General features: G+C 46.9%; 1 protein-coding gene across 1 annotated transcript; it reads right to left on the bottom strand.

Moving 5' to 3' along the window:
- Positions 1–340: 340 nt before the first annotated feature.
- On the bottom strand, positions 341–25,648 carry WDR75 (WD repeat domain 75). The gene is made up of 21 exons (XM_056861478.1): positions 25,563–25,648; positions 23,262–23,391; positions 23,012–23,077; positions 21,344–21,443; positions 19,524–19,648; positions 19,090–19,160; positions 18,413–18,529; positions 17,395–17,483; positions 16,613–16,771; positions 15,426–15,485; positions 15,215–15,330; positions 14,439–14,614; positions 13,367–13,530; positions 11,804–11,984; positions 8,451–8,545; positions 6,409–6,504; positions 4,784–4,953; positions 4,430–4,489; positions 2,637–2,777; positions 1,254–1,345; positions 341–569 (listed from the first exon to the last, which is right to left on the bottom strand). Exons 1-21 carry the CDS (start codon positions 25,646–25,648, stop codon positions 359–361), a joined length of 2,505 nt encoding a protein of 834 aa, XP_056717456.1. The 3' UTR covers positions 341–358.
- Between the last annotated feature and the right edge of the window lie 2,275 nt (positions 25,649–27,923).

Genomic DNA, 27,923 nt, shown 5'->3' with positions numbered 1-27,923 from the left:
CCTGTTTTAAACTGATTTTTTAGGGGGGAGGGGAATCTGCTTCTAAAGCAACTTTAAAAGATTAACACTTGGTGGTCTGTTCTGGCCAACCGTCGGGACCTTGCTCAAAATCTAAATTCGGAAGTACTCAGCTCAAAATCAAACCTCGTTTTCCCCACAAGACCAGCTCCATGCAGGCCTACTAAAATATCACCGAAATAACTGCCTCGAATAACTCTCTGCAGGAATACATGATGAATTTGTAACAGAAGATCGCTGATGCATCCTTGAAAACACTGTTTTATTAGCAAAAAATGAAATCTGATTAAATTCTTGGTAACCAATATAAAAACCGGAAGTGCCTAGAAATGTTGTCTGTTTAGAGGGCTGATACCCAGCTGAAGTCCAGTTTTCTTAATTTACGGAGCTCTTTTTCCTGAGCTTTGGACAACTTTGGGGCAATGTCCCCCAGACTCTCCGCTGCCTCTGGCGCCTGGCCGTGAATGTCACTAACTGCCCCCTCCTCTTCAGATTCATTCTCTCCGCTGTCGCTTTCCATTTCCACTTCACCAGGAAGTTCATCGGCATTGCTGGAAAAAACAAAAGAAAGAACAGACAGTAAATAAAAATGTGTGAGGTGCGGTAACAGCCATTTCTTGCTTATTTATTGTGCATCTTGGCGATAACAGAGATGATCCTGTGAGGCACTTTAGTGTTTCAGACAACACTTGGGGCGAATTTAATGAACGCCCCCCCATTAAAATCTGAAAGCTCCACGGGACATGCAAAAAAGAGAAAGGCCCTTGGAGGGTTATAGCCACCCCCCTCTTCCCATTGTGACCTCCCAAAGTCAAGGTGGACAAAAGACCTCAAATCCAGCTGCCACCAGCCAAGGAAATTAGTTCGCTACTGCTATCCAAAACCAGGGACCCACATTTTCTGAAGTATAGTTTTGTTTACAGTCTGCCAGGATGGAACAGCACTGCACACAAACTGTGGGTACGCAGTAAGACACAATACTGGGCACAGCCTAGCTCAGGGGTGTCAAACATACAGCCCGCTGGCTGGATCTGCGGCCCATGAGCCAGCCGAGGCAGCTACCCCCCTACTCCACTCTTGATCTGGGCAGGTGAGGCATGGCCCCAGCCCGACCAAGTGACATTTATGTTATATGTGGCCCTTGCAACAAATGAATTCAACACTCCTGGCCCCGAAAAAGGATTCGTTTAAAAACAACGCAACTTTTTTTGAGAACCGCTTGGCTGGTTTCTTACCTGTCATTTGCTTTGGACACCAGCAGCGAGTTGATAAAAATAGGGCACAGGTAAGAAGCGGATGGCAAGACGTGGGCTGGGGTGTGAAGCAGCTAAAGGAAGGGAGGAAAAAAGAGAAGAGGCTCACCAAAATGGAAATTCTGTCAAGGGGGTCCCATTCAGTATTTATAATTTCCCAGGATGCATTGTGTGTTTATGGGCTGCAACGCCAAAAGAGCTTTTTAGCCACTGAGGCGGCCTGTCCAGCTGCCCTTCACTAGAGAGGAAAAGACTGAACAGTAATAATTAATGGCCAAGTGACTTCAGATTCCATTAAGGGAATAGATGCTGTCAGGTAGTAGATGCTCTCCTTTGGGGGGTTTTAAGCAGAGGCTTGATGGCCATCTGTCAGCGATGCTGATTCTGTGAACTTAGGCAGATCATGAGAGGGAGGGCAGGAAGGGTTGCACCAGTGTTTGGCTCTCGTGGCCCTTTCTGAATGTCCAGAGTAATGCCACCATTCTGAGGTCAGAAAGCAATTTCCCTCCAGGCCAGAGATACTGAAGGGTTTTTTTGGGGGCCATCTTCTGGGCATGAAGTAGGGGTCACTGGGGGTGTGGGGGGGGAGTATTTGTGAATTTCCTGATTTGTGCAGGGGGTTGGACTAGATGACCCTGGTGGTCCCTTCCAACTCCATGATTCTATTCTATGATTCCAGGGGCAGGCAATAACAAAAGTGCTCGGTTTGGCTGTGTGGAATATACAATGGATCAGTTGACCGGAGTTTTTAGACAGTCGGATGATTTTATTGTTAATTATTTACTTGAGGGTAAAGATGCCATTATTTCCTACTCAGTGGCAAAGTTTTGTTATGTAGCCACTAAAATGTGGAGATCTCTGGTTGGGGTAACAAGATTGTAACCTTGTTCTCTATCGATTAATTTCAGGGCTTTTTATCTGCTGGTCAAATGACCGTGAAACTGTGAAAACTGTATCTTTGTTGGCTTCCAGGCCCGATTAAAAACACTTCTAACCCTGACAGGTCTGGCCCCCTGGATACCCCAAGAACCCCTTTTCTGCCATAGGAATGTATCCACTCTTCCTCGGCGGCCCCGCTCTGGACTCAGCAGCAATCAGAGGTACGGAGGTAGTATCTGGGACAGAGGCTTTCCTGCAGTGGCTCCTCCCTCCCAGGGAATCTGGCTTTGCTCCACCTCGCTCAGCCTATTTGCAGATCAGGAAAAGGCATTTTTTTAATTTCACAAGGCTTTTTAGAGGGATCTAGTTATCCTTTCTATAGATTGTCTGCAGCTTATGTTGTTCCCTGCTCTGGTGAAGTAGGATATAACTATTTTACTAAGCAAGCAAACAAACAAAAAACCCCCAGAAGGTTCGTTCTCTTACTTCTTTGACGGCAGGCGAATCTTGCGCCAAGGTCTTTGGGGCAGGGGCCCTCCCACCTTCGGCGGCCTCTTTCGTCTGTTGCTGGTGCTTCCCCAGAAGAAGGTAAAATGGAGTCACGGGGAGGCTCTCCTCCACGGCCAGCTAAGAAGCGACGTACAAACACAGGGAACAAACAGAACCGGCACTTTAAATATAGGCTCTTCAAAAAGTATTAGGGAAAAAAATTATTTACCAATATTTTCAACTACAGGTAGAGTATCCCATAACGGGACTGATCTGAAAACTGATCCTGCCTCACTGAAATGCTTCCCCTCCCGACCCTGGCAACGGCTGGTCTCAACAAGTGTGCTAAGGCCAAACATCCCAATGTATTTATTTTCATGGAACACCACTTGTGCGTGCCTATGTACCAGTAAAACTCAGCATGGATCTTTTAATTTTCCAAATCTGAGCAGGATAACCATTACGTACTATAGGCCTCCCCTCCAACAGGAAATTAATCAACTGGAATGAGAAGAAGCTGAAATGTGCGCTGGTCCATCCGTGTTTTGAGAAGCCGACACAGAGGACTTTAACATAAGTAACACGTATTCTGATAATGTAACCGGTTTATGTTTATATTATTGTTTTAGATATTTTATAAATGTGTTTTAAACTTATATGGATATACATGTTATGTTTTATTCATCAGATCCCACCCCCCAGAAGAAACGTATACGAACTGCGTCGGGGCAACTTAATTATTAAATATTTTCCCCTTAAACCAATTGCTGCTTTTTTTCTCCGTTTGGTTTGGCCCTCTTTTGTTTTGTTTTCTTTAACAAAGAAAGCAAAATTGCTGACAAAGTCATACACGTTGCTGCTTCTTTGACTGGGAGTCCCGGAGAAGTCCCTGACCAGAGTCAACTGTGTGGGTAAAAGTTCTGCTTTCGTATGCGTGAAAACACATGAAACTGCCTTGTCCTGAATCAGACCCTTGGTCCATCAAGGTCAGTATCGTCTACTCAGACCGGCAGCAGCTCTCCAGGGTCTCGGGGGGGGGGGAGGAGATCTTTCATGTCACCTGCTGCTTGGTTCTTTCAACCGGAGATGCTGGGGGTTGAACCGGGAACCTTTTGCAAAGCAGGCGCTCTACCACTGAGCCACAGCCCCTCCCCAACATTGGTCCATCAAGGTCGTTATTGTCTGCTCAGACTGGCAGTGGCTCTCCATAGTCTCAGGTGGAGGCCTTTCACATCTCCTATTGTCTGGTTTGTTTAACTGGGGATTGGACCTGGGACCTTCTGCACACAAGGCAGAGATGCTCCACCACTGAGCCACAGCCCCTCTTCGCGTCTCTGATCTCTCCCTCCAACTCCAAGTCCCTGCACCACACAACATGAAGAGTCCCCCTAGCCTCTACGGCAACGTTTTAATTGTTTTTAGACCCAACACTTTAAAATCGAAAACAGCTCAGGTTAACCCTCTCAAAATGGATCCCCTGGTTCTTTTCGCTGTGCTGTCAGCTCTTCTTTTTAAAACTTTATTTCTTCACAACTCAAAGTGGCAAATAACTTATCTTATTCTACAAACCTTTTTAAAATACGTGGAAAAGGAGGCATCACGAAGTAAACGATGCCCACGAAACTATCGTATGATTTCCATTTAAGTTCTGCTAAGTGAATACAACAAATGGTATGATTTCTGTAAAATGTACTGATGTATAATATTGGAACATATATTGAAATCAAGTATTGAAACATATCTTGACTCCATGATGTTTAACCTACTATCAGCTCTTCTAAAAGCCATACCTGCCTGCTGGAAGGAGTCAGCCTCTCTTCTGGGGTCTTTGTGCTAAAGGTCATCAATTCCTAGACATCCAGAATGAACAAAACCAAGATTACAATGCAACAGACCTCCCAACAGATTTCAATCCATCTTGAAAAGAAAATGACACGCATACCAAACTTTCACTGCCAGGCCAATCACAGGTATGGAGAGGGATGGAGAGTGGGGAATCAAACCCGGTTTTCCAGATCAGAGTCCGCTGCTCCTAACCACTACACCCTGCTGGGCCTCAGAAATGTCTGCCTCTTGCTGTGATGATAAATGGGGGTCATGGTAGCACGATGAAAAGGCCGACAGTTCATTTATTCTTAACTTACCTGCGTTTCAGTCAGAAAGTAGAACTGCGAAAGGCTGAGCCACTGATATTTTTCTGAGGTAATACGCTCGGGCGCATCTCTCGGCACAAAGACCGCCCACTGAACCCGGCCTCGACAGAGTTGTTTCCGGATATACAAAGGGCGTGGCTCGCTTGGTTTAAACACGAACACTGAGGAGAGAAGGGTAGTTAAAAAAAAAAATCGATTGTAAATCTAAACAAGCCTCCACTACAACCTCCCCGCACCCTGGGCAAATTTTGGGGGTGAAGGAGAAAATCATGCTCTGTGGGCGGAAATGCTCTGTTGGCTCGAAGCTATGTGCTTTGAGGGTGTCCCCATCTAAGGTGTCTCGCATTTCCACCTCACTTCTTTGTAGCCCAACAGTAAATTGTTCAGCCTCTACGGCTCATTTCAGGATCCAGCGGTGGGGTTGCATCTCGGCATAGTTTGAGCGCAGAAAGTCCCAGGTTCCATCGCCGGCACCTCCAGTTACAAGGCTCTGCCAGCTTTCTCTGCCCAAGACTTGGGGCGCTTTCACACATGTGGAATGACACACTTTCAATCCACTCTCGCTGAACTCTGCAGCTGGATTTTACTGTGCAAAATGGCAAAACCCACTTGCAAACCATTGTTAAAGTGCATTGAAAGTGGGCTGAAAGTGCATTATTTGGCGTGTGTGAAAGTGCACTAGGAGATGTGGTCCCATTCAGAATAGATAACAGCTGGACTAGATGTCCCCAATGGGGTGCCCATGGGTACCATGGTGCCCGACACCTTTCCTGGCAGCGGTAAAGTGTTTTTAGAAAGTGGGTGGGGCCAGAGGGGGGGCGCTGTCCAGCAGGGCTTCTGATTGGGTGTGCAGATTAAAATGACACAGTTTCAGTGGCAGTAGCCACACACTGTTGTTTTTATTCTCTCTCTCACTCCTCTTTCCCAGTATATTAAAAAAAATTAATCTTCTTGTCCCTTGAACTTGGGCTTCTTCTGTGTGTGTTTGTGTGCCTCTGCTTTCCATGACAGGCAGCATAGTGTAGCGGTTAGGAGTGAGGGTTTGATCCCTCAGTCCTTCACATGAGCGGTGGACTCTAATCTGGTGAACTGGGGGGGGGGTTGATTTCCCCACTCCTCCACATGAGAGGCAGATTCTAATCTGGTGAACCAGGTTGGTTTCCCCACTCCTCCACATGAAGCCAGCTGGGTGACCTTGGGCCAGTCACAGTTCTTGCTGAACTCTCTCAACCCCACCTACCTCACAAGGTGCCTGTTGTGGGGAGGGTTAGACAAAAAGGTAGACAAAATTGGGGTATAAAAGCCAATTCTTCTTCTTTATGGCTGCGTCCACCACACTATGTCAGAATTCCAAAGGTACCCACCGGCTTTAAAAGGCTGGGAACCCCTGAGCTAGAAAAAAATGACACCCAGAGCGTCCTACGGGTGGATGTCCAACTGTGGGAAGAGCGAGGCAATCGGATTCAGATGGTAACAGTTCCCATTTTCTATTTTTAAAAGTGCTGTTTTAAGTGGCTTTCTGCTCTAAGGAAATAAAAATATTTTCCTAGGCTGTACGTATATGCAGCAGCGGGCCCATCGTCTTTGACGCAAATGAAAGGGGCCTTTGTACTCACGGTCCGAGTATTCCGAGAGGCATGAAATCGCAGCGATGTTTTCGGACAGGCTGTCCGGTTGCAGAACCAGGACGTTTAACTGGGCGCTCCATTCCACTGAAGGACAAAAACAACCGGGTATGAACCGGGAGCCAGAGACTCAAGCGAACATTTTACTAGAAAGGAGGGCAAAATACAGGAGACGCTCGCGGAAATGTTAACTGTAGTGGTAGCTATGATATCACTACTCTTTTCTTGCCGAGTTTGCAAGTTAACTGAGAGGTCAAGCACTTTCCAACTGCCAATGAACTTTGTTTGCTTAAAGCTGCTTTCATCTTGAACAGCTAATTTAAACCAGGGGTGTCAAACATAAGGCCCGCAGGCTGGATCCGGACCCTTGAGAGCTCTTATCTGGCCCGCGAGCCAGCCGAGGTAATCACCCACCCATCCACTCTCGATCTGGGATGGCGAGGCATGGCCCGGCCCGACCAAGTGGCATTTATGTCATATCCGGCCCTCGTAAGAATAGAGTTCGACACCCCTGATTTAAACAGTTACATAAGTTAGATTAATTGCTTTTTAATAGGAGTTATGAGTTGAGATTGGTCTTATCTTGCTATATCAGATGTAAGTCATATGCACATGCTGATTGGCTTATTTGCACGTGTTGATTATCTCATATTTAGTTATGAACCAGTTATCTAGATAAGAACATAAGAAAGGCCCTGCTGGATCAGACCAAGGCCCATCAAGTCCAGCAGTCTGTTCACACAGTGCCCAACCAGGTGCCTCTAGGAAGCCACAAACAAGACGACTGCAGCAGCACCATCCTGCCTGTGTTACACAGCACCCAAGATAATAGGCATGCTCCTCTGATCCTGGAGAGAATAGGTATGCAGCATGACTAGTATCCATTTTAACTAATAGCCATGAATACCCCTTTCCTCCATGAATATGTCCACTCCCCTGTTAAAGCCTTCCAACATGACTATGATTTAGGGAAAGATTGATATTTTCCTATAAATATGCACTCCTGTGACAAGCAAATCAGATTCGTCTGGATGGAAGTCTCAGAAGAACACCAGGTGAGATAACTTGGGCTTTTTGATAATCCCTAAAAGCAGTGAGGCCCTGACCTGGATGGGCCAGGCTAGCCCGATCTCGTCAGATTTCAGAAGCTAAGCAGGGTCAGCCCTGGTTATTATTTGGATGGGAGACCACCAAGGAATACCAGGGTTGCTGTGCAGAGGAAGGCACTGGCAAACCACCTCTGTTAGTCTCTTGCCATGAAAATCCCATAAGGGGTCGCCATAAGTTGGCTGCGACTTGACGGCACTTTACACACACACACAAAAGCAGTGAGACAAAAGTTGAAACCTGATTTGTTTTTAAAACTATTGCTTACTTTAATATGATTCAGCAGCACTAGGAACTGTGATAATTTCAGCATTTATCTTATTGGTAATTAATTGTAGGGTTAACTTTTTCGTGCCTGGATATTTTTTTTCTGTCTTGCTCAATAAAAATAATATTTTTCTCTCAAAAAAAAAGATAAATGTTTCTACAGGTGTTCTGTCTGGTTTGCTGGTTAATAGTTCAAAAAATCTGAACTCAACCCCCTTTCTCCTTTGCATTATCAGAATTAAAGGTAGTTAATCACCTTTAACGGATATATCCTGGAGAACTCTTGACGCTAAACAATTTTGCACATGTAAAACCTTTAAAAAATTTTCATATAGGTCCTTTAATAGGATGCAGGAGGGAATCTCTGGTTGTAAAACTGGGAGCCCAAGTCAATTCTTTCAGATAAACTGCTGTTAAAAGAGGAGTTGAACAGCATTCACTAATATATTCTAGAACAAAAACTTGTATCAGGTCCCTGATGATAAAAATGGTTTCTATGCAAAACCATCCTAAACATCACCAAAATACGTCTCCCACAACACACGACAGCTGGCAAGCGAATAATAAAAATTAGAAGCATTTAGTGTTTTGCTGAAATACGACCAATTTTTAGGAAGGAAGAACGAAAAACCTACACAAAGAAAACCAAATAGTCTTACGTGAACAGCTCAGCAGGTTCCAGCAACACAAAAACCCATTATTGGTTGTTCCGAGCAGGTATTTGGAGCAACTTAGCTTCCCGAAGCAGAGGTTTCTGGAAAAATGAATGGCAAAGAAAGTTCTAAGTCGTGTCTGCTATGAAACATCATTGCAAAAATCACCATCTGGGGTCCCTTTTTAGATCCAAATGGCCAGAGCAGGTCATTCTGCAGTGACCTTTCTCCAGCAGGAAAAGGCCGTGGCTCAGTGGTAGAGTGACCGTTTGGCATGCAGAAGGTGCCCGGTTCAATCCCTGCCAATTAAAAAGAATAAGATGGTAGGAGATGCAAAAGACCTCAGCCTGAGACAACTGGAGAAACGCTGACAGTCAGTAGACAATATTGACCCTGATGGAGCATGTGCTATTATATTGCCCATTTTATAAGGACATATGAAGCCGCCTTATAATGAATCAGACCCTTGATCCATCAAAGTCAGTCTTGTCTACTCAGACAGGCAGTGGCTCCCCAGGGTCTCAGCCAGAGGTCTTTCACGTCACCTACTTGCCCAGTCCCTTTAACTGGAGATGCCAGGGATTAAACCTGGGACCTTCTGCATGCCAAGCTGAGGCTCTGCCACTGAGCTACAGTTCCTCTGTGTATCTGACCCCTATTCTATCTAATTTAATTCATGCCACAGTATCCCCTATTACTATGTATGGCTGTGAAACCTTGACAATGAAAACAGCTGACTTTCCCAGTGCTGAGGAAGAGGAGGTCTCAAGAGAGGCCGATGGGCAAGCCAGTGACTCCTGCAGCAGCCAACAACAACCTGGCTGGGATGGCCTGGATCAAGGGCCAACCGGCACCTTGCCAAGAGACAGCTCAGCAGAGACGTCCCATGGAGGCAGGGAAGAGAGCGGGAAGCCTGGAACAGAAGGCAGAAGAGGGACAGGAAGCAGAAGGAAAAACCAGCCGCGTGGATGAGCCCACGGGAGAGCTGCTCCAGCATCCGATCACCTTCGAGAAGGGGGATGGAATGTGGGAGGGAAGCACGGGTGGAGGAAAAAGAGCAGGCAGAGCGAAGGGTACCTCTGCCTGGTAGGGTGGCAGAGGGGTTTAGGCTCTATCTCTGGGAGAGAAGAGAGCGTTGTTAGACCTGTCTCTGGTGATAAGCAGTCCTCCTACCCTTTAGTCTGACTCTGGGGAAAGGGCAGGCCGGTGTGGGTGGAATACTGTTTGTGAGAGAGGATCCAACCTCATGGCTGCTCAGCCACTAGGCCTGTTTGTGCCTGAAAAGATTAAAGGAAAGCCTAACTACTCTCTGAAGTCATAAACAGTTTAAACTTTTGGGTCTCGGCCAGGTTTGTCTACCTGGAGACCTGTGCTGCTGGTTTGTTCCTTTGAAACCAACTTGCACATAAATAAATCTTCTCAGTTGGGTATGTACTAATCCAGCCTCAGTGATCTCCATAATCGCCTCGTGCACCACAGAATTTACCTCACGGCAGCGAACCTAAAGCCTACGCGCTCGCTACCTGTAGAATACCTGGAAACTGAAAGGAAGGTTGATTGTTCAAAACAAACCGAGATCCCAAAAATCTTAGGAGGCTGTGCGCGTTCCCTCAGAAGGGAAAAAAGGCTTGTCACAATGGGGAAGGCAATGAAAGGCAGTTAGGGCAGGGCCAACTTGGCCCTTGTGGGATCTAGGTTAGAACATATGTCCTTATATTCTATCCTTAGGGTTGCCAGGTCCCTCTTTGCCACCGGCGGGAGGTTTATGGGGGTGGAGAGTGAGCAGGGCAGGGGTTTGGGGAGGGACATCAGTGCCATAGAGTCCAATGGCCAAAGCGGCCATTTTCTCCAGGGGAACTGATCTCTATCGGCTGGAGATCAGTTGTAATAGCAGGAGATCTCCAGCCAGTACCTGGAGGTTGGCAACCCTATCTAACCCAGATCCCAAAGATCTTAGAACTAAGATCCTTTCGGGATCTAGGTTAGAACGTATGTTCTTATGTTCTAACCTAAATCCCGAAAATCTTAGGAGGCTGTGGGTGTCCCCTCAGAAGGGAAAAAAAGGCTTGTCACACTGGGGAAGGCAATGGAAGGCAGTAAGGGCAGGGAGGGGGAACTTTTAAGAGGCCGGGAAGGAGAGAGGAGGTGTGGGCCTTCGCCAAAGACCACACTCCTAGGGAGGAAGAGGGCGGACTTGGGTGCTGTAACCCTTCCTCCTACCCATTCTAACCCCATTCTGGGGCTTAGGGAGCCCCCAAAGAGGTAGTGGAGCAGTGAAGCAAAAGGTGGCGGTTCTGGCAAGGGAGGCCCTTTACAGACAAAGGAAGTGGAAGGATTGACCTTTATGTTGAGGCAAATTGGAAATTCAAGAGTTACTGACAGCTTGGCGCCATAGTTAAGACGGGCAGATTTGGAGAACCGGGTTCGATTCCCCTCTCCTCCACATGAAGCCTGCTGGGTGACCCGGGGCCAGTCACAGTTCTCCCTGGAATCTCTCAGCCCCACCTACTTAACAAAGGGGTCTGTTGTGGGGAGAGGAGATTGTAAGCCGGTTTGGGTCTTCTCAAAGGTAGAGAAAAGGTGGGATATAAAATCCAACTCTTCTTCTTCTTCAACGCTTCCTTGTCCCGTCGAGCACCCTTTGCCTTTCTTCCACTATCACAAGCAGCTGCACAGGTAGACTTTGGGACAGGTTCCGTTTTATGACCACACGGTTCTCCGAGTGCATAATTTCCCTCCTCCATCTCAGACAAATGTTTACTCTACAAGTATGGGCTTAACCGGGATCGAGAGAGACGTCCCAGAGACAAACGGAAGAGCGATAAGCTTCCTACCAAACTGTTGTGGCATAATCCGCTTTACGGTATCTCTGGTGGGCACAAGTGTCAAAGGGCGACAAAAATTTCCATGCCTTCCGGAGGTTCTTTGCCTTCCAGACAGGAGAACAAGGTGCCAGGAATTCAGGTAGGGTGGGATTGGGTCTTAAGTCTTTTGGGGGGCAATTGCTGGGCTGTTTGAAGGATGACAAAGGAGGCCGTTCTGTCAAGACTCAGCATGGGATGTTTTAGACACCGAGTCAAGGGAAGGCTCCAAAGATGGCGACCAGCATTCTGCTGTGTTATGTTCTCCTGCCAGAGTTTTAGAGATTTAGCTATTTCCCGACTCCAGAGATCAGTTCCCCTGGAGGAAATGACTCTTTGGAGGATGGACTCGATATACTCGAGTCTAATCTCTCCTCTTCTCAAACCTCACCCTCCTCAGGCTCCTCCCCTCCCAAATCTTCTGGAATTTGCCAATCTGGAGCTGGCAACCCTATAAAAGAGTCAAGTCTGAAAGCAGAAAAGCTCCTGGTGACGCACCGTATTGTTCCTGGAGGGTGGCAAAAAGTGGATTTCAGATCCCACGTTTCGGAGTCCCACACGGTGACTATTGCTTCGAAGCTAACTGCGAGCAAAGAGCCGTCCTCGGAGAAGCAGCAATTTGTTGCCTGGTAGTTGTGATAGCTTCCTACGAAATCACAGGTCCAGCTGGTGCTCCGGCCTGTTAAGAGAAAAACGCTCACCTTTGCAACAGGCTGAAATGTGTTTTGTGACAAGCGGGGAGAAATGAAACGGCACAAGAGCAGATCTGATCAGATTAAGACCCAGGTGGTATGTTAGAATCATAGAATTGGAAGGGACCACCAGGGTCATCTAGTACAACCCCCAATGCAAGGAATTCACAACCACCTCCCCCCCACACCCCCAGTGACCCCTACTCAATGCCCAGAAGATGGCCAAGGTGCCCTCCCTTTCATCATCTGCCTAAGGTCATAGAATCAGCACTGCTGACAGATGGCCATCTAGCCTCTGCGTAAAAACCTCCAGGAAAGGAGCACTTACCACCTCCTGAGGAAGCCTGTTCCACTGAGGAACCGCTCTAACGGTTAGAAAATTCTTCCTAAAGTCTAGATGGAAACTCTTTTGATTTAATTTCAACCTGTTGGTTCTGGTCCGACCTTCTAGGGCAACAGAAAGCAACTCGGCACCCTCCTCCATATGACAACCCTTCAAGTACCTGAAGATGGTTATCATATCACCCCTCAGTCTTCTCCTCTTCAGGCTAAACATACCCAGCTCCTTCAACCTTTCCTCATAGGACTTGGTCTCCAGACCCCTCACCATCTTTGTTGCCCTCCTCTGGACATGTTCCAGCTTGTCTACATCCTCTTTAAATTGTGGTGCCCAAAACTTGACACAATACTCTAGGTGAGGTCTAACCAGAGCAAAGTAAAGCGATACCATCACTTCGAGTGATCTGGGCACTATACTTCTGATGTTCTTGAAAACTTTAATAAAATGAAAGGAGCCTTTTAAAAAATCATTTACTTGTTTACACTGAGCATTTACACCTGGCCCTGCCCACATTCTGAAAACACTTGACAGGGACTAGGAAAGGTGTCGGTGGGTGCCAGGGCGCCCACAGGCACCATGGTGGGGACCACTGCTCTAGGATGAGAGACAGAAACAACGGCGTCCCTTTCCATGACCTCTAGAATCTTCACAAAGGCCACCTTCACCAGAGCCAGTGTGTGGTAGTGGTTAAAGAGCTGTGGACTCGGATGTGATTCTCCGATCCTCCACATGAAACCCACTGGGTGACCTTGGGCCAGTCACAGTTCTCTCTGAGCTCTCTCAGTACCACCTACCTCACAAGCTGTCTGTTGTGGGGAGAGGAAGGGAAGGCAATGGTAAGCCGGTTTGATTCTCCTTAAAAGGTAGAGAATATCGGCATATAAAAACAACTCTTCTTCTTCCTCAAAGATAGCTTTGAAAAGTATCCAAATTGCAATATACAGTACGGAAGGACAGAACCCGCTCCCCTCCGGCTTCTGATTGGCAAAGTCATGAAACTGGATCCCAGAGGAACAAACCCACGCTTACTTTCCTCGTCGTTTTCAGCCAGCAGTACCCAGACTTTAAACCTTCCATCATTGCCGGCCGTTACAACGGTCGAGGGGGTGCTGTCGGGTTCCTCTGTGCCACGGAAGCACAACGCTGTGACATGATCCTCGTGCGGTGTATTTATTCGGGTGTTCAGCGTAAAGCTATGGCGAAGGGAGAAAAGAAAAAAGGAACGTTTTCATGAGAGCAAGGGTGACTTGTCTCTGTAGTCCATGTATGTAATTTCAGACATGGGCATCGGAATGGATTCCCTGCACAGAGCAGGGGTTGGAGCAGATGGCCTCTAAGGCCCCCCTTGGACTCCAGGACTGTGCACCTAATGGACACTTTACTTTCCCCTTTATCTCCAACATGTGTTTATCAAGTGGGAACTACAGCCTAAAATTATCGCTGAACAGTATGGGTTCATTATGTTGTACTGCTAAGCATTTTTAATTGTTCAGGTTGTTCCATCGCTGACCTAAGAGTGGCAGTCCTCAAACAGCGAAGCTTCAAGGGGAGGTTTCAACATGGGATTGCTGAACCTGAGTTCATTCACAAGTTTGGAACAATGGATCCCCCCCATCCTAGAGCTGAATAGGGACATAGAATTCTTATCTCATTACAGAGGCTAATTTCCTGCTCCTAAGCATTTCCCCTCTGCTCCACTCAAGCCAATTACAATGTGCAATGTACCTTTGCATCCTGCGTTCCTTCTTTGCAACACTCCTCCCACCCTCTGATGGAGATACAAAGACTCAAGAGATCTCCCGTCCAACTCTTATCTGACAAAGGGGGCTTTGACTTTTGAATGCTTTCCTCGGCAATTAGGTCGAAATTATTCTGGCCCTGGCCACTTTCTAAAAACACTTGCCGGGCACCAGGAAAGGTGTCGGTGGGCATTGTGGCGCCCATGTTAGGGACTGGGGTTGCCAGGTGGATGGTTTTGGCAGGCAATGTCTACGCAAATGTATCAAAAAGGATCTCAGGACGGACTGGGGCTCTGACATGTAAGGGATACAGGACCAAGACAGCTTTTGGCTGATTTGTTAGGCAACATAAGCACGAGTACCTTTGCTTCTGCTCATCGTAAGCCCAGAGCTTCATCTGTGCCTCAAGTTCGCCACCCTTCTCCTCGCGCTGTTCCACGGTGGCCAGCCAGCTGCCGGCGGAATCGAACGCTGCCTTCACCAGCTCGACCTGGTTCAGGCCATACTGGTGAATGTACTCCTGCTGCACGATATCCAGCTGCAGAATTTTAAGAGGTAAAATAAGCTTCCAGCCTCAGACACAGGGAAGATCTCGTGGAGGTTACAGTGAGAAATAAAACAAAACATGAGGGGGAAAAACAAGAACATAAGAAAGGCCATGCTGGATCAGACCAAGGTCCATGAAGTTCAGCAGTCTGTTTGCACAGTGGCCTATCAGGTGCCTCCAGGAAGCCCACAAACAAGACAACTGGAGAAGCACCATCCTGCCAGGGTACCACAGCACCTAATCTAATAGGCATGCTCCTCTGATCCTGGAGAGAATAGGTATGCATCATGACTAGTATCCATTTGGACTAGTAACCACGAATACTCCTCTCCTCCAGGATCATGTCCACTCCCCTCTTAAAGCCTTCCAAGTTGACAGCCATCACCACATCCTGGGGCAGGGAGTTCCACCAATTTAACTATGTTTTATGTGAAGAAATACATCCTCTTATCTGTTTTTAATTTCATTCCCACTACCAAAACGTCCTGCTGGCACTCAGCCGTCTTTACCACCCCACCCACATCTCTGGAAATGGCCCCACCCTCAAAGTGGCACACGCAATGCACGATTGGGATCATTCGCCTAACTTACGCTGTACAGCTGCTTGTCATTTTGCAGGGAATAGAACTGCAGATGACCCGGTTTGCCGTTCAGAACCAAAGCATTTGTTCTGGGGTCCACCATCAAGCCCGTCTTGACGTCACTGCCTGAAAGGAGAAAGACAGGTCCGAGGAGGAACGTCGTTTCTTCTGCCAAGACGACCCCCCTGCCATGTGTTCCAATTGTGTTTTTAAAAACGTACCTTTGATTAATCCTTGAATTATTGTGGAGACTCTCAAGCTGCTGTGTATGATGGTTATTTCTGTATGTATCAGAATAAAAAAAGAGTTAACAAGAATGAAGGGTTACAAAAGACAAAACCTTCAGTAGGAAGACTGTGCCTAGATGTGAAACGTTTAAAAAGGTTGATATAACAACATAAGAACAGCCATGCTGGATCAAGTCCAGGAGTCTGTTCAAACAACAACCAACCAGGTGCCTCTAGAAAGCCCACAAACAAGACGACTGCAGTAGCATTGTCCTGCCTGCGTTCCACAGCACCTAATATAACAGGCATGCTCCTCGGATCCTGGAGAGAACAGGTGTGCATCATGACTAGTATTCATATCAGAAAAGCCCTGCTGGAACAGACCAAGGTCCATCGAATCCAGCAGTCTGTTCACACAATGGCCAACCAGGTGCCTCTAGGAAGCCCACAAACAAGGTGATTGCAGCAGCATTGTCCTGCCTGGTTCTTGTAGGTTATCCGGGCTGTGTAACCGTGGTCTTGGAATTTTCTTTCCTGACGTTTCGCCAGCAGCTGTGGCAGGCATCTTCAGAGTAGTACTGAAGGACAGTGTCGAGACACTGTCCTTCAGTGTTACTACTCTGAAGATGCCTGCCACAGCTGCTGGCGAAACGTCAGGAAAGAAAATTCCAAGACCACGGTTACACAGCCCGGATAACCTACAAGAACCAATGAACTCTGACCGTGAAAGCCTTCGACAATATTGTCCTGCCTGTTTTCCACAGCACCTAATATAGTAGGCATGCTCCTCTGATACTGTGGAGAATAAGTATGCATCATGACAAACATTCCTTTTGACTATTAGCCCTGGATAGCCCTATCCTCCACGAACATGTCCAATCAACTCTTAAAGCCTTCCACGTTGAAAGCCATCACCACATCCTAAGGCAGGGAGTTCCACGTGTTGTGTGAAGAAATACTTCTTTTACCTGTTTTGAATCTCTCACCCTCCAGCTTCAGCAGACCCTGCGTACCGGTAGTACGAGCTAAGAGGAGCCGTGTTTGCTCGGATACAAATACTTGATCCAACCGGTTTGTAATATTCTTTACATAACGAAGCTTTGTACGAGCTCTTAAAAAAACACACAGACACACAAGCAGCAGGCGATTTTCAGAACCGGAGGAAAACAAACTGCCCTTACTGTTATCTGAATGCGAGGTACAATAGAATGTTCCGTCGGGCGAGGCAGAAATATTCTGGATAGTGGCTCCCAAACGAGGCAAAAACTCCTTCTTCGAGTCCGATCCGTCTCGCCACTGGACGAGTACTGATTCAACCCCACCGCTCAGAAGGCTGGTTCCTGCGCACCCGAACAAAATAAACGCGCTGTATGAACAATTCAACACACAAAGATGTATTTCATGTGTTCCTCAACATACATAAATAGTATCGCAAAGTTTGTCACGTAATGTTATTTTCTGCATTAAAAAAAAGAAATGCTACATAGGCCTTTTGCTTGTGGAAGGGGGGGCTGATTCCCCCATCCCTCAACTCTTGCCCCAGGGACATAGCATGGGAGGGGGAACCGGAGTAAGACAGTAGAATGGGAGAAAACTGCACCCCGCCCCCCAGCAGAAAATTCAGGAAATATTCAAGCCATGGAAATCCACATGCCAAAGTAACCCCACCCTATGAGAACAGCTACACAAACCTTCATAATTATCTTTCTTTTTACTACCTTGTGTAATTTATTCTACTTTTAACTGTCACTTGCAGCGGACTGAACTTGGCTCCCTCTGAACTCTGGGATTTCTCTTGTCCTTGAAATTTCACTGCCAGCCCACACAGATTTCAAATTCAGAGGGTCTGATTCAGTATAAGGCAGCTTCATGTGTTCATGAGTCCTTCGGACGCTAAGACCTGCCCTAAGGCCACCTGGTGAGTTCGTGGCTGAGGGGCGATTGGAACCAGGGACTTCCTTACCTTCTACAGAGAAAGCGAGATCCATCACTTCGTCATGATGCCAGTGTAGTGTGGAGAACGTGTACTCTCTCTTGTGATGGAAGTTTCTCCTATTGAGGGGCAAGAACCGTCATTTAAGGATGAAGCATTCCAAGATCTGCTGTATACTGCATTGGTCAGGCCACACCTGGAGTATTGTGTGCAAAGAATGACATGATATCTAGAGCCAATGTTCACTTGTGGGATTCAAATGCCTCCCGACTCTTCCGCAACTAGTCACAGGTTAACACCTTTGTGCGTAACTGGGATTCAAGTGGCTATCAGAGGAAAATTCAGCGCCGTTTCTTTTACTACTAGCTAAGAGAACAAGCTGAAGGTGTTGCAATATAGTCCTACTGCCAATGCTACGTCACGTAGCTCTGCAAACTGCCTGGATACCTGTGTGGTTCCTCAGCGGAGGTTTTTAAGCACATATGAAGAAGGAGAAGGAAGAAGAGTTGGTCTTTATATGCCGACTTTCTCTACCACTTAAGGGAGACTCAAACTGGCTTACAATTGCCTTCCCTTCCCCACAACAGATACCCCGTGAGGTAGGTGGGGCTGAGAGAGCTCTGAGAGCTGTGACTAGCCCAACGTCACCCAGCTGCCTTCATGCGTAGGAGTGGGGAAACCAGCCTGGTTCCCCAGATTAGACTCCGCCGCTCATGTGCAGGAGTGGGGAATCAAACCCGGCTCTCCAGATGAGTCCACCGCTCCAAACCACTGCTCTTAACCACTACACCAGGCAGGATATAAATGCTTAAATAAATAAATAAAGCTGCTCTACAGAATGGCTGGAAATGATCATGGCCTACCTCTGGCCATAGCCTTTGTCCACTGGACTCAAAAGGCAATTTTGCAAGGTGCTTCGGGGGCGCACGTGTCAATGTTGCGCTCCTACATGGCAGATGCTTTTGATTACTGCAAAGCACGCTGTCCTGTGGTTATCGTGGCTGACACCTGTCGGCACCTGCACCGCGACAAAAACGTTTGGCCTTACCACAGCCGAATCTTGCCGTCTTTGTGTCCGCTGGCTATGCAGTCTTCCTTCGGGTGGCAGGCCACGCATGTGAAGAAGTTGTTGGCTCCTTTGCTGCATTTTGCGCTCAGAGGAAAGCTTCAGAAAGAGAATGGAGGCTGTCGTTAGTTCAGCTGCCAGGGAAAGATTCGCAGATCTCTACCAGTGCCAAATGCAGCCCCAGGGAATCTCACCTCAAGAGAATGAGTCATATTTGACAACATAAAGGAGATTTATTGAAACAAACTTTTTAAAAACAAACAAACGAACACGTGTCTCACAACTTCCTGTCAGGGGCTTGCAGTTCAGGGGGTGCTGGGTCTAGAAACGGTGCAGACTAACATCTGGGCCCTGAACTCGTCCATTTGATTACCGGTATGTAGACCAGGGTGGTTGAACTAAATTGTTATGAGGGCCGGATGAGACATAAATGTCACTTGGTCGGGCAGGGCCAGGCCTCGCGAGCCCAGATTCAGTGGTGGTGGGATGGCTGCCTCGCGGGCCTTATGTTTGACAACCCCTGATGTGGCCAACGCATCAGAAATTAGTGGAGGAGGCTAACATTTCTGTAAAAACCCAGACATTCTTGGCAACCACCGCTACCTAGGCAGCATGCTCCCACATTCCACGATGCCATTAGCTGGTGCTTCTTTCCTTACCTGTGGATCCTTTTCCTCTTGAAGAAATAAACAAAGAGGTGGAGGCCCCAGACGGATGCCACGTATTCACCCTGTCGGCGAAAAAGCACAGTGTAACATTTAGTATTTGCTGCAGTAAGTTTGAGCAAGCTTTTTCCTTTCTTGCTCCCCCCCCCCATTTCCCTTCAGCCCAACTCTTCCTTCTCCCCATTTCCTGAAAGGTTTGCCCTAGAGGTATGTGTGTGGGGAATTCTTCTGCCAATTCCACCTTCTAGCCGTCATGACGCTTGCCAAGTGGTCCCTAAGAATCCTGAGCATCAAAAGTGGCTTTTTGGCAGGTGATAAATCTGCCAAGATTTCTTCCATCAACTTGCTCCAATTGCAGTTCTTTGGGACCCAACCTGCTATCTACGTATTATTATTACAGTGTGTAAAAACATGGAAGGTGAGCATACTTCTCTTCCAAAGGCAGTGCAATTGGGAGACTGGCTGATGCCCTCCAAAACCAATTCCAGCTCGTCAGCATTTATTTCCTGACCAGGTGTCTTCGGCAGTTTCACTGAAACGAGCTGAAATGACCCTGGTGAAAGAAGGATTTCTTGTTAATAAGAAGGGGCCGTGCATTTTATCCACAAAAATATTATACGTGCAGAGACAGGAGACAATGCTTGTATTCTATAAAACGGGAATGGTTTTCAAGCTCCTACTGGAAATAGGTTTTTATATGCCGATTTTCTCTACCTTTTAAGGAGAATCAAACTGGTTTACAATCTCGTTCTTTCATCTCCCCACAACAGACACCTTGTGAGGCAGGTGGGGCTGAGAGAGTTTGGCGAGAACTGTGACTAGCCCAAGGTCACCCAGTTGGCTTCATGTGGAGGAGTGGGGAAACCAACCTGGTTCACCAGTTTAGAGTCCGCCGCTCCTAACCACTACACCACGCTGGCTCTCCAGTACCCCCTTCTTTCCCCATCCGAACTCCACAAGTTATCATTAAGAGCTGTGGTCTCTGTTATGAGGTAAACGTCGGGACCCATCTTTTCACTGTTGTATGCCTAAGATCGCCCATTCCCACACCTTGCTAGTAGCGCCAAATTTCTGGGTGGTGTAGGGGGAAAAAACTTTTTAAAAATACATTTATAAGCAAGCAGCATAGTCACAATTTCAGATGCTTTCTTGTAATTTGACACCTTGGGACTAGGGGAGGCGGCTGTCTCAGCTGGCTCATGGGCCGGATAAGAGCCCTCAAGGGGCCCACGGGCCTTATCTTTGACACCCCTGATCTAAATAGTCTGGTGACAGCCCCTGGCTGGTTATGAAGATGTTAGTGCTAAGTAAGTGAGGGAAAAAATTCGCACTCATGGTTAACTGGAAACATTTTTTAAATGTTATCGTAAGCCACCTTTAACCATGAGGAAAGGCAGGGTATAAATGTTTTAATAAATAAACAAAAGCAAATTACAATTCCTTTAAAAATTCCACGGCAAACCGGTATAAGAAGCTGCCTAGCCGGCGGCTACTCCCCCCGGAACGCCCCCCTGCGCCGGTGTGGCCTCTCTACGCCATGGCCTGTGCCATGGAGGCCGCACCGCCATAGGGGCGAGGCGCGGTACCACGGCGCTCGGACGCTGGCAGGACTGGTCTTGCCGCCAGCGTAAGAGGGTGTAATTCATGTGTTATTCTTTTCTTTGCACAATGGTTTTAGTTTGACTATCCTTAGAAGAATGAATGCAGGTATCTGCACAGATTTGACATCCTGGTGATAAGATTATTTTGATACATCAGTCGCTGTATTCCACTCTTTAACATTTTTCAGACAGGACAGCATTTGGAAGGACTGAGCTTTGGGCTGAGAATGGTTAAAAATTACACCCATATCTGCCCATGATACATTTTCACCTGCTGCTATATTAGTTTTACTTATCTAGTTCACTTATACCCCATCTTTCTCCCTAACGGGAACCCTCAGCAGCTTACATTGTTCTCTTCCCCTTTGTTTTATCCCCACAACAACGCTGAGAGGTAGGTTAGGTGGACAGAGCGTGACTGACCCAAGGCCATCAAGCGAGCGTCAATGGTAGAATGGGGATTCGATCCCAGTCCGACTCTAACCACTACACCACATGTTACGCAAACTATTTCCACTATGACACTATCCTCTTCACCTCCCCTTTTCTTGCAAGGGGGAAAAAGATACAGAAACCATTCCCTGGTTATTTTCTTTTAAAGTGTAAAGATCCGTAACAGCACAAAACAGAAGGAAATTACGCCATACCGAGTCGTTCATCATTGTCCTTTGGAACGATAACAAACGCTGAACCCTCAAAACTTGCAACCGCATAGAATGCAAAGAGTTTGTGCCCAACCACAAATGTCTGAAAGAGAACACACACATTTTAACATCTGTTAAGAGTCAACTTAAAACCAAGCTGAATGCCAACATGGCTGAGAAAAATAATAATCTATTGTGCATAAAAAAACTTCCACTAACAGAGAATCAGCTCCTGGGGAATTGGGCTCTTACTGAACTCCATTAGTGGTGAAATAACACTAGCCTCAGCTATGAAACCTTGACAACAAATACCGTCCACTTTATACCTGAAACAGCACGTCACAGACAAGAAAATGAGACCCTCTGCTTTTTGAAATATTCCACATATGGTTTATGCTAAATTTTAACAAGCTAACGGCTGATATATCTGTGGATTCGGACAGATAGGCGACCTTAAACTTGTCTTTTGTGGGGCAAAATTAAATACCCTCGAATATCATTCCAGGATTATTACTAATTTTGCATGCCATTCTTTTTCATATACCTCGTAAATATATTTATAGAATTAATTCTTCATTTTGGGAATTTGTGTGGGGGTCTTTACTGCCTTGGATTTCTTTAAAGGGGATGCAACTCTTATTCAATGAAGGGGGATTTGGATTCCCTGATCTTAGGTTATATCATCAGGTACACTTGTTAATTGTACTATTTATTGGGAACACTCCTCGCAGTTGGGACTGTCCATCTTGGGTTCTTTTGGAGGCTTCTTGTCTCATGCCCATGGGGAGGTGCCGTGGCTCAGTGGTAGAGCCTCTGCTTGGCATGCAAAAGGTCCCAGTTTCAGTCTCTGGCATCTCCAGTTAAAGGGACTAGGCAGGTAGATGATGTGAATGACCTCTGCCTGAGGCCCTGGAGAGCTGTTGCCGGTCTGAGTAGACAATACTGACTTTGACGGACCAAGGTATAAGGCAGCTTCATGTGTTTCATGTGCCCCTCTCTAAGTAGAATGCATTAGCGTCTACTTATGCTAGAATGGATTCTATTCCTCTTGCAATTTCTGCAGCTAGACAATTACGGTGCATAAAGTCACAACTGCCAGTCTGTGTAGATTGTGTAGACAATATTGACTTTGATGGACCAAGGGTATGATTCAGTATAAGGCAGCTTCATGTGTTCACAATATCAATTTGATCAATTTCACATGCTAAATTAACATTATGGGCCAGTCTAGACCTAAAAATTGAATTAAATTTTTAAAAATATATCCCCTTTTTCTTATTTTATCAGTTGCTGGATTTTGAGGCCCCCCCTTCCTGTTCTTTTCCGTTATTTTTGCAAAGAATAAATTAATTTAAAAAAATTAACCAAACTGCAATGGAACAACATCATGTTCTGCAAAACACCCACTCTGCCTTCTGTGCCCACATGGAATGCGGTCAATTATATCTCGGAAGCTGGCATGGGGGATAGGAGACGATTTACCCACCTAATACCAGCCCTTATTTTATGTCACGCCCCCTCCAAACCTTGCCATTAGAGCTTTTTCTTGCAAATTGAAAGTTCTGGATCGCGACAACTCTTTTCGCACGGAAAAAAAAAATCCACTGTCCAAAACAAGAAGACCGTGACTGCATTTACCAGGATGCACCTTTTTTCCAGTCATTAACTAACCTTAATGAGAATTCCATCCAGAAAATCCCAAAGCTTTATGGTGCCATCTAGAGACCAAGAGTAGAGCTGCAGAGGGGAATTAAAAAAAAAGTGATGCATAACATCCTATTTTGTTTTACTGTTTTACTGAGGGCTGCAACAAATAAATATCTTAAATAAATAAAAAAGTAAAAATACTCATAGGTCCTTCACAAGTTTTTACCACTGAAAGTGAGAACAATTATTCCAATTTATAGATATTGTAATCAACCTGGAGATGATTTTGGGGATTCAACTGGACTCCAGTCACAAGGTTGCTGTGACCCTGTAAGACATGCAGACATTCTTCCGTAGCGGTACTGTAGACTTTTATGTAGTCGCCTGAAGCACACAAAAGGTATCTGTACAGCAACGAAATAAAGATATTAATTATAATTATTTTTAAAACACCTTCAGTACTCGATGCTGACAAACAGTATTAAAAAAAATTATTGAGGGATTAAGACAAATCTATTTCTAGTTTCCGTCTTGCCATTAGGAAGAATTTTCTGACAGTCGGAGTGGTTCCTCAGTGGAACAGGCTTCCTCGGAAAATAGTGAGCTCTCCTTCCCTGGAGGTTTTTAAGCAGAGGCTAGGTGGCCATCTGTCAGCAGTGCTGATTCTATGACATTAAGTAGATGATGAGAGGAAGGGTAGGAAGGGTTGTGCCAGCATTTGGCTCTCATGGCCCTTTCTTACATGCCCAGACTAGTGCCAATTGTCACTTTGGGGTCAGGAAGCAATTTTCCTCCAGGCCAAATCGGCCAGGGATCCTGAAGGGTTTTTTTTTGGGTGGTGGTGGTGGCATCTTCTGGGCATGGAATAGGGGTCACTGGGTGTGTGTGGGAGGAGGCAGTTGTGAATTTCCTGCATTGTGCAGGGGGTTGGACTAGATGACCCTGGTGGTCCCTTCCAACTCTGTGATTCTAACTGCTAAGTGGCAATGTCAATATGGGGATCCAAACTGGAGTACAACATTTTCTTCTCCTTCATTTTATCCCCCCAACAACCCTGCGAGGTGAGTAAAGCTGAAAGTGACTGGCCCAAGGTTACCCAGCAAACTTCCATGGCATGAGTGGAGATTCGAACCTGCATTTCCCAGATCCCAGACTATACTCAGATCTTGCGAGCTCTGGCCTCTGATTTAGACTTACCAACCCCCAGGTGCTCTCCCAGAATTACAGCTGATCTCCATATGACAGAGAAAACGGCAGATTTAGAGGAGGAACACTATAGCATTATACCCTAATGCTGACCCTCCCCAGATGTCACCTCCAAATCTCCAGGAATTTCTTCACCCTGGAGTTGGCAACCCCACCAGTGGCAATTGATTATACTGAGCCTGGGTAAGCAAAGCAAGACGCATGTATGCCCAAGCTACAGCCTGCTTAAGCAAAGCCAGACACATGTACCCAAGAAAGAGCATGGGTAAGAAAAAAAAAAACACATACTACAGGAGAATTACACAAATTTAGGGTTGGCAATGAGGAAATTGAAATTGTTGAAGACTTTCTATTCCTTGGCTCCATCGTCAACCAAAAGGGAGGCTGCAGCCAAGAAACCAGATGGAGACTGGGAAGGGCAGCCATGAAGGAGCTAGGAAAGGTTTTGAAGTGTTAGGATGTGTCGCTGGCCACCAAGATCAGGTTAATTCATAACCATCGTATTCCCGATTACTATGTACGGGTGTGAAAGCTGGACACTGAAGAAAGCTGATGGGAAGAAAGTAGATTCCTTTGAAATGTGGTGCTGGAGGAGAGTGTTATGGATACCCTGGACCACCAAAAAGACAAATCAGTGGGTTCTAGATCAAATCAAGCCTGAACTGACCCTAGAAGCTAAAATGACTCAACTGAGGCTATTGTACTTTGGTCATTGGAAAGGACAACCATGCTAGGAAAAGTTGAAGGCAGCAGGAAAAGAGGAAGACCCAACAAGAGATGGACTGACTCAATAAAGGAAGCCACAGACCTCAGTTGGCAAGATCTGAGCAAGGCTGTCAAAGATAGGACGTTTTGGAGGACTTTCATTCATAGGGTCGCCATGAGTCGGAGGCGACTTGACGGCACTTAACACAAACACAGTGAGTCAAAGCAACCTCCGCATTCTTCTCTGTTTGTGTGTCACGTACAGTTTACTCAGAGAGGGTTACAGACAGGCAACTGTTGTATGAACTCCAGCGTGGTGTAGTGGTTAAGAGCGATGGTTTCTGATCTGGACTCTGATCTGGAGAGCCCGGTTCGATTCCCCACTCCTCCCCATAAGCGGTGGAGGATAATCTGGGGAACTGGAATGGTTTCCCCACTCCTCCACATGAAGCCAGCTGGGTGACCTTGGGCTAGTCACAGCTCTCTCAGCCCCACCTACCTCACAGGGTGTCTGTTGTGGGGAGGGAAGGTGATCGACTTGCCGGCACTGAACACACACAGAAGGAAACGAAGCAGAGGCAGACACGTGCCGCCTCCCCCATGCTGGCAGCCAGCCGGACGGACCCCCCCCCCCAGCCAGGCGCTCCCCGCCCCCGCCACTCACCTGCCGTCGGCGGAGAAAACGGCGCGGCTCCGGCTCAGCGAGCTGCCCCCGCAGCGCACCACGCGCAGCTGCTCCTCCACCACCATCGCTCCCTTCCGGCTCCGGCCGCGGTCGCCGGAAGCGCCGCTCTAGCCGCCCACTTCCGGCAACTCTACCAGCCCTTTTCCACTGTCGACTCCTGCCTCCCTCGAACGCCATAGAGCTCCGGGGGGGAAAGAAAGGCTGTGAGTCCCCGACGCTTCCGGTTGACGGTTGAACCGCCTCTACGCGAACGCCGAGGGGCACGTGACCGAAGGGGCTGGGCGGGGCTTCACTAGGCCTTTATAAGGCCAGGTTGCGGCGTCGTCTCTGGCAGTCGCGCGGCGGGGTGGGGGAATCAGGGGGAGTTTTGTTTGCGGTTCTTCGGGTGGGTAGGCCTGAAATAAAAGGGAAAATAGTAAAGTATATTTAGGGTTGGGTTTCGTGTGCTACTAAAAAAACAAAAAAGGTGTTGCTGAAAAGAGCAACAGTCTAGGGGGCCTTCAAGACTAGCAAAATTACTGGCAGGGTAGCAGCTTCTGTGGGTCTCGGCTCACCTCTTCAGCTATAGAAAAGAGCAAGAATTCAGTATGGCCTTAAAGACTAACAAAATTAAGGCAGGGTGTTGGAGCTTTTGTGTGTCTCAGCTCACCTCTTCAGATAACAAAAGAGCTAGAGTTCAGTATGGCCTTAGAGACTAGCAAAATTTCTGGGAGGGTAGGAGCTTCCAGGGGTCTCAGCTCACCTCTTCAGATATAGAAAAGAGCAAGAATTCAGTATGGCCTTAAAGACTAGCAAAATATCTGGGAGGATAGGAGCTTTCATGGGTCTCAGCTCACCTCTTCAGATATAGAAAAGAGCAAGAGTCCAGTAGGGCCTTAAAGATGAATAACATTTCTGGCTGGGTAGGAGCTTTTGTGGGTCTCAGCTCACCTCTTCAGATAACAAAAGAGCTAGAGTTCAGTATGGCCTTAGAGACTAGCAAAATTTCTGGCAGCGTAGGAGCTTTTGTGGGTCACCTCACCTCTTCAGCTATAGAAAAGAGCAAGAATTCAGTATGGCCTTAAAGACTAACAAAACCTCTGGGAGGGTAGGAGCTTTTGTGGGTCTCAGCTCACCACTTCAGATAACAAAAGAGCTAGAGTCCAGTATGGCCTTAAAGACGAATAACATTTCTGGCTGGGTAGGAGCTTTTGTGGGTCTCAGCTCACCTCTTCAGATAACAAAAGAGCTAGCGTTCAGTAGCACCTTCAAGACTAACAAAATTTCTGGGAGGGTAGGATCTTTGTGGGTCTCAGCTCTCTTCAGATATAGAAAAGAGCAAGAGAGTCCAATAGGGCCTTAAAGACCAATAAAAATTCTGGCAGTGTAGGAGCTTTCGTGAGTCATAGCTCACTTCAGATAAGAAAGGGGGTGTGGGTGCGTGCATGCACACGCAACTAATGTTTTCCAGACTGGATGGCTCATGCATATTAACATATCTTTCTAAATGCTTCTATGGTAGAATTATTAAGCCTTTTCTTTCTTTCTTGGCTAAGCTTTTTTTTCTTATCTCCCTTTTGTTTTAAAATAAAGTGCCCCCTTCCTCCAAAATCAACCACATGAGGTTGTGCTGAAGAAAGAGGTGGAGCTGAGGGCAGGCCTGGTATTTTAGGGCCTTGCTACAACCTCTTACTTGTGTGAGGGGAAATCGGGACCATTGCAAAACCGTATTTTGCTTTATTTTCATATTTATTATCCATGCCATTAAACAAACTGCAGAGTTGCTGTGGTTGTGGGGGGGTTCTTTTCTTTGTGTGTGCTTGCTCAGTTAAATATGGCAACCAAAAGACTGTGTCCATGATCCGACTGCAGGGCACCGTTGACCACACTGGGAGATTTATTGACTTTGTGGTCAGGTGGGCAGGAAGGGCCCATGGCGCGTGTGTCTTCACGCAGTCTGATTTCTGCAGGGCCATGGACAAGGGTGTGTTTGTTCCTGGAAATCCAACCATTAACATGGGTAGACTGTCAGTTTAAGCACTGATCGCGGATGGTGCCTACCCCAAGCGCAGATGGCTAATGAAGCCTTATTTGAGGCCAGCCAACAGAAGGGAGAGGGTATTTAACTGTGCCATCTGCTGTGCTAGAAATGTCATGGAGCGGGCATTTGGACACCTCAAGGCACGTTGGCGTTGTTTGTATGGGCTGCTGTGTTTTGCTCAGTGTAATGCAAACCCAGTCATAGCCGCTTGTGTCACGCTACACAACATCTGTGAATGGAAGGGCCACGAGTTTAGATGTGGTTTTCCAGGCCAAAGGCACATAACAGCTGTGGCGGAGGCACCAGACGTGGTGGTGCGT

Source organism: Euleptes europaea, chromosome 15, assembly GCF_029931775.1.
Source record: "Euleptes europaea isolate rEulEur1 chromosome 15, rEulEur1.hap1, whole genome shotgun sequence".
Classification (NCBI taxonomy): Eukaryota; Metazoa; Chordata; class Lepidosauria; order Squamata; family Sphaerodactylidae; genus Euleptes; species Euleptes europaea.
The sequence above is the reverse complement of the archived record's forward strand: the minus strand, read 5'-3'. Positions and strand labels throughout refer to the sequence as shown.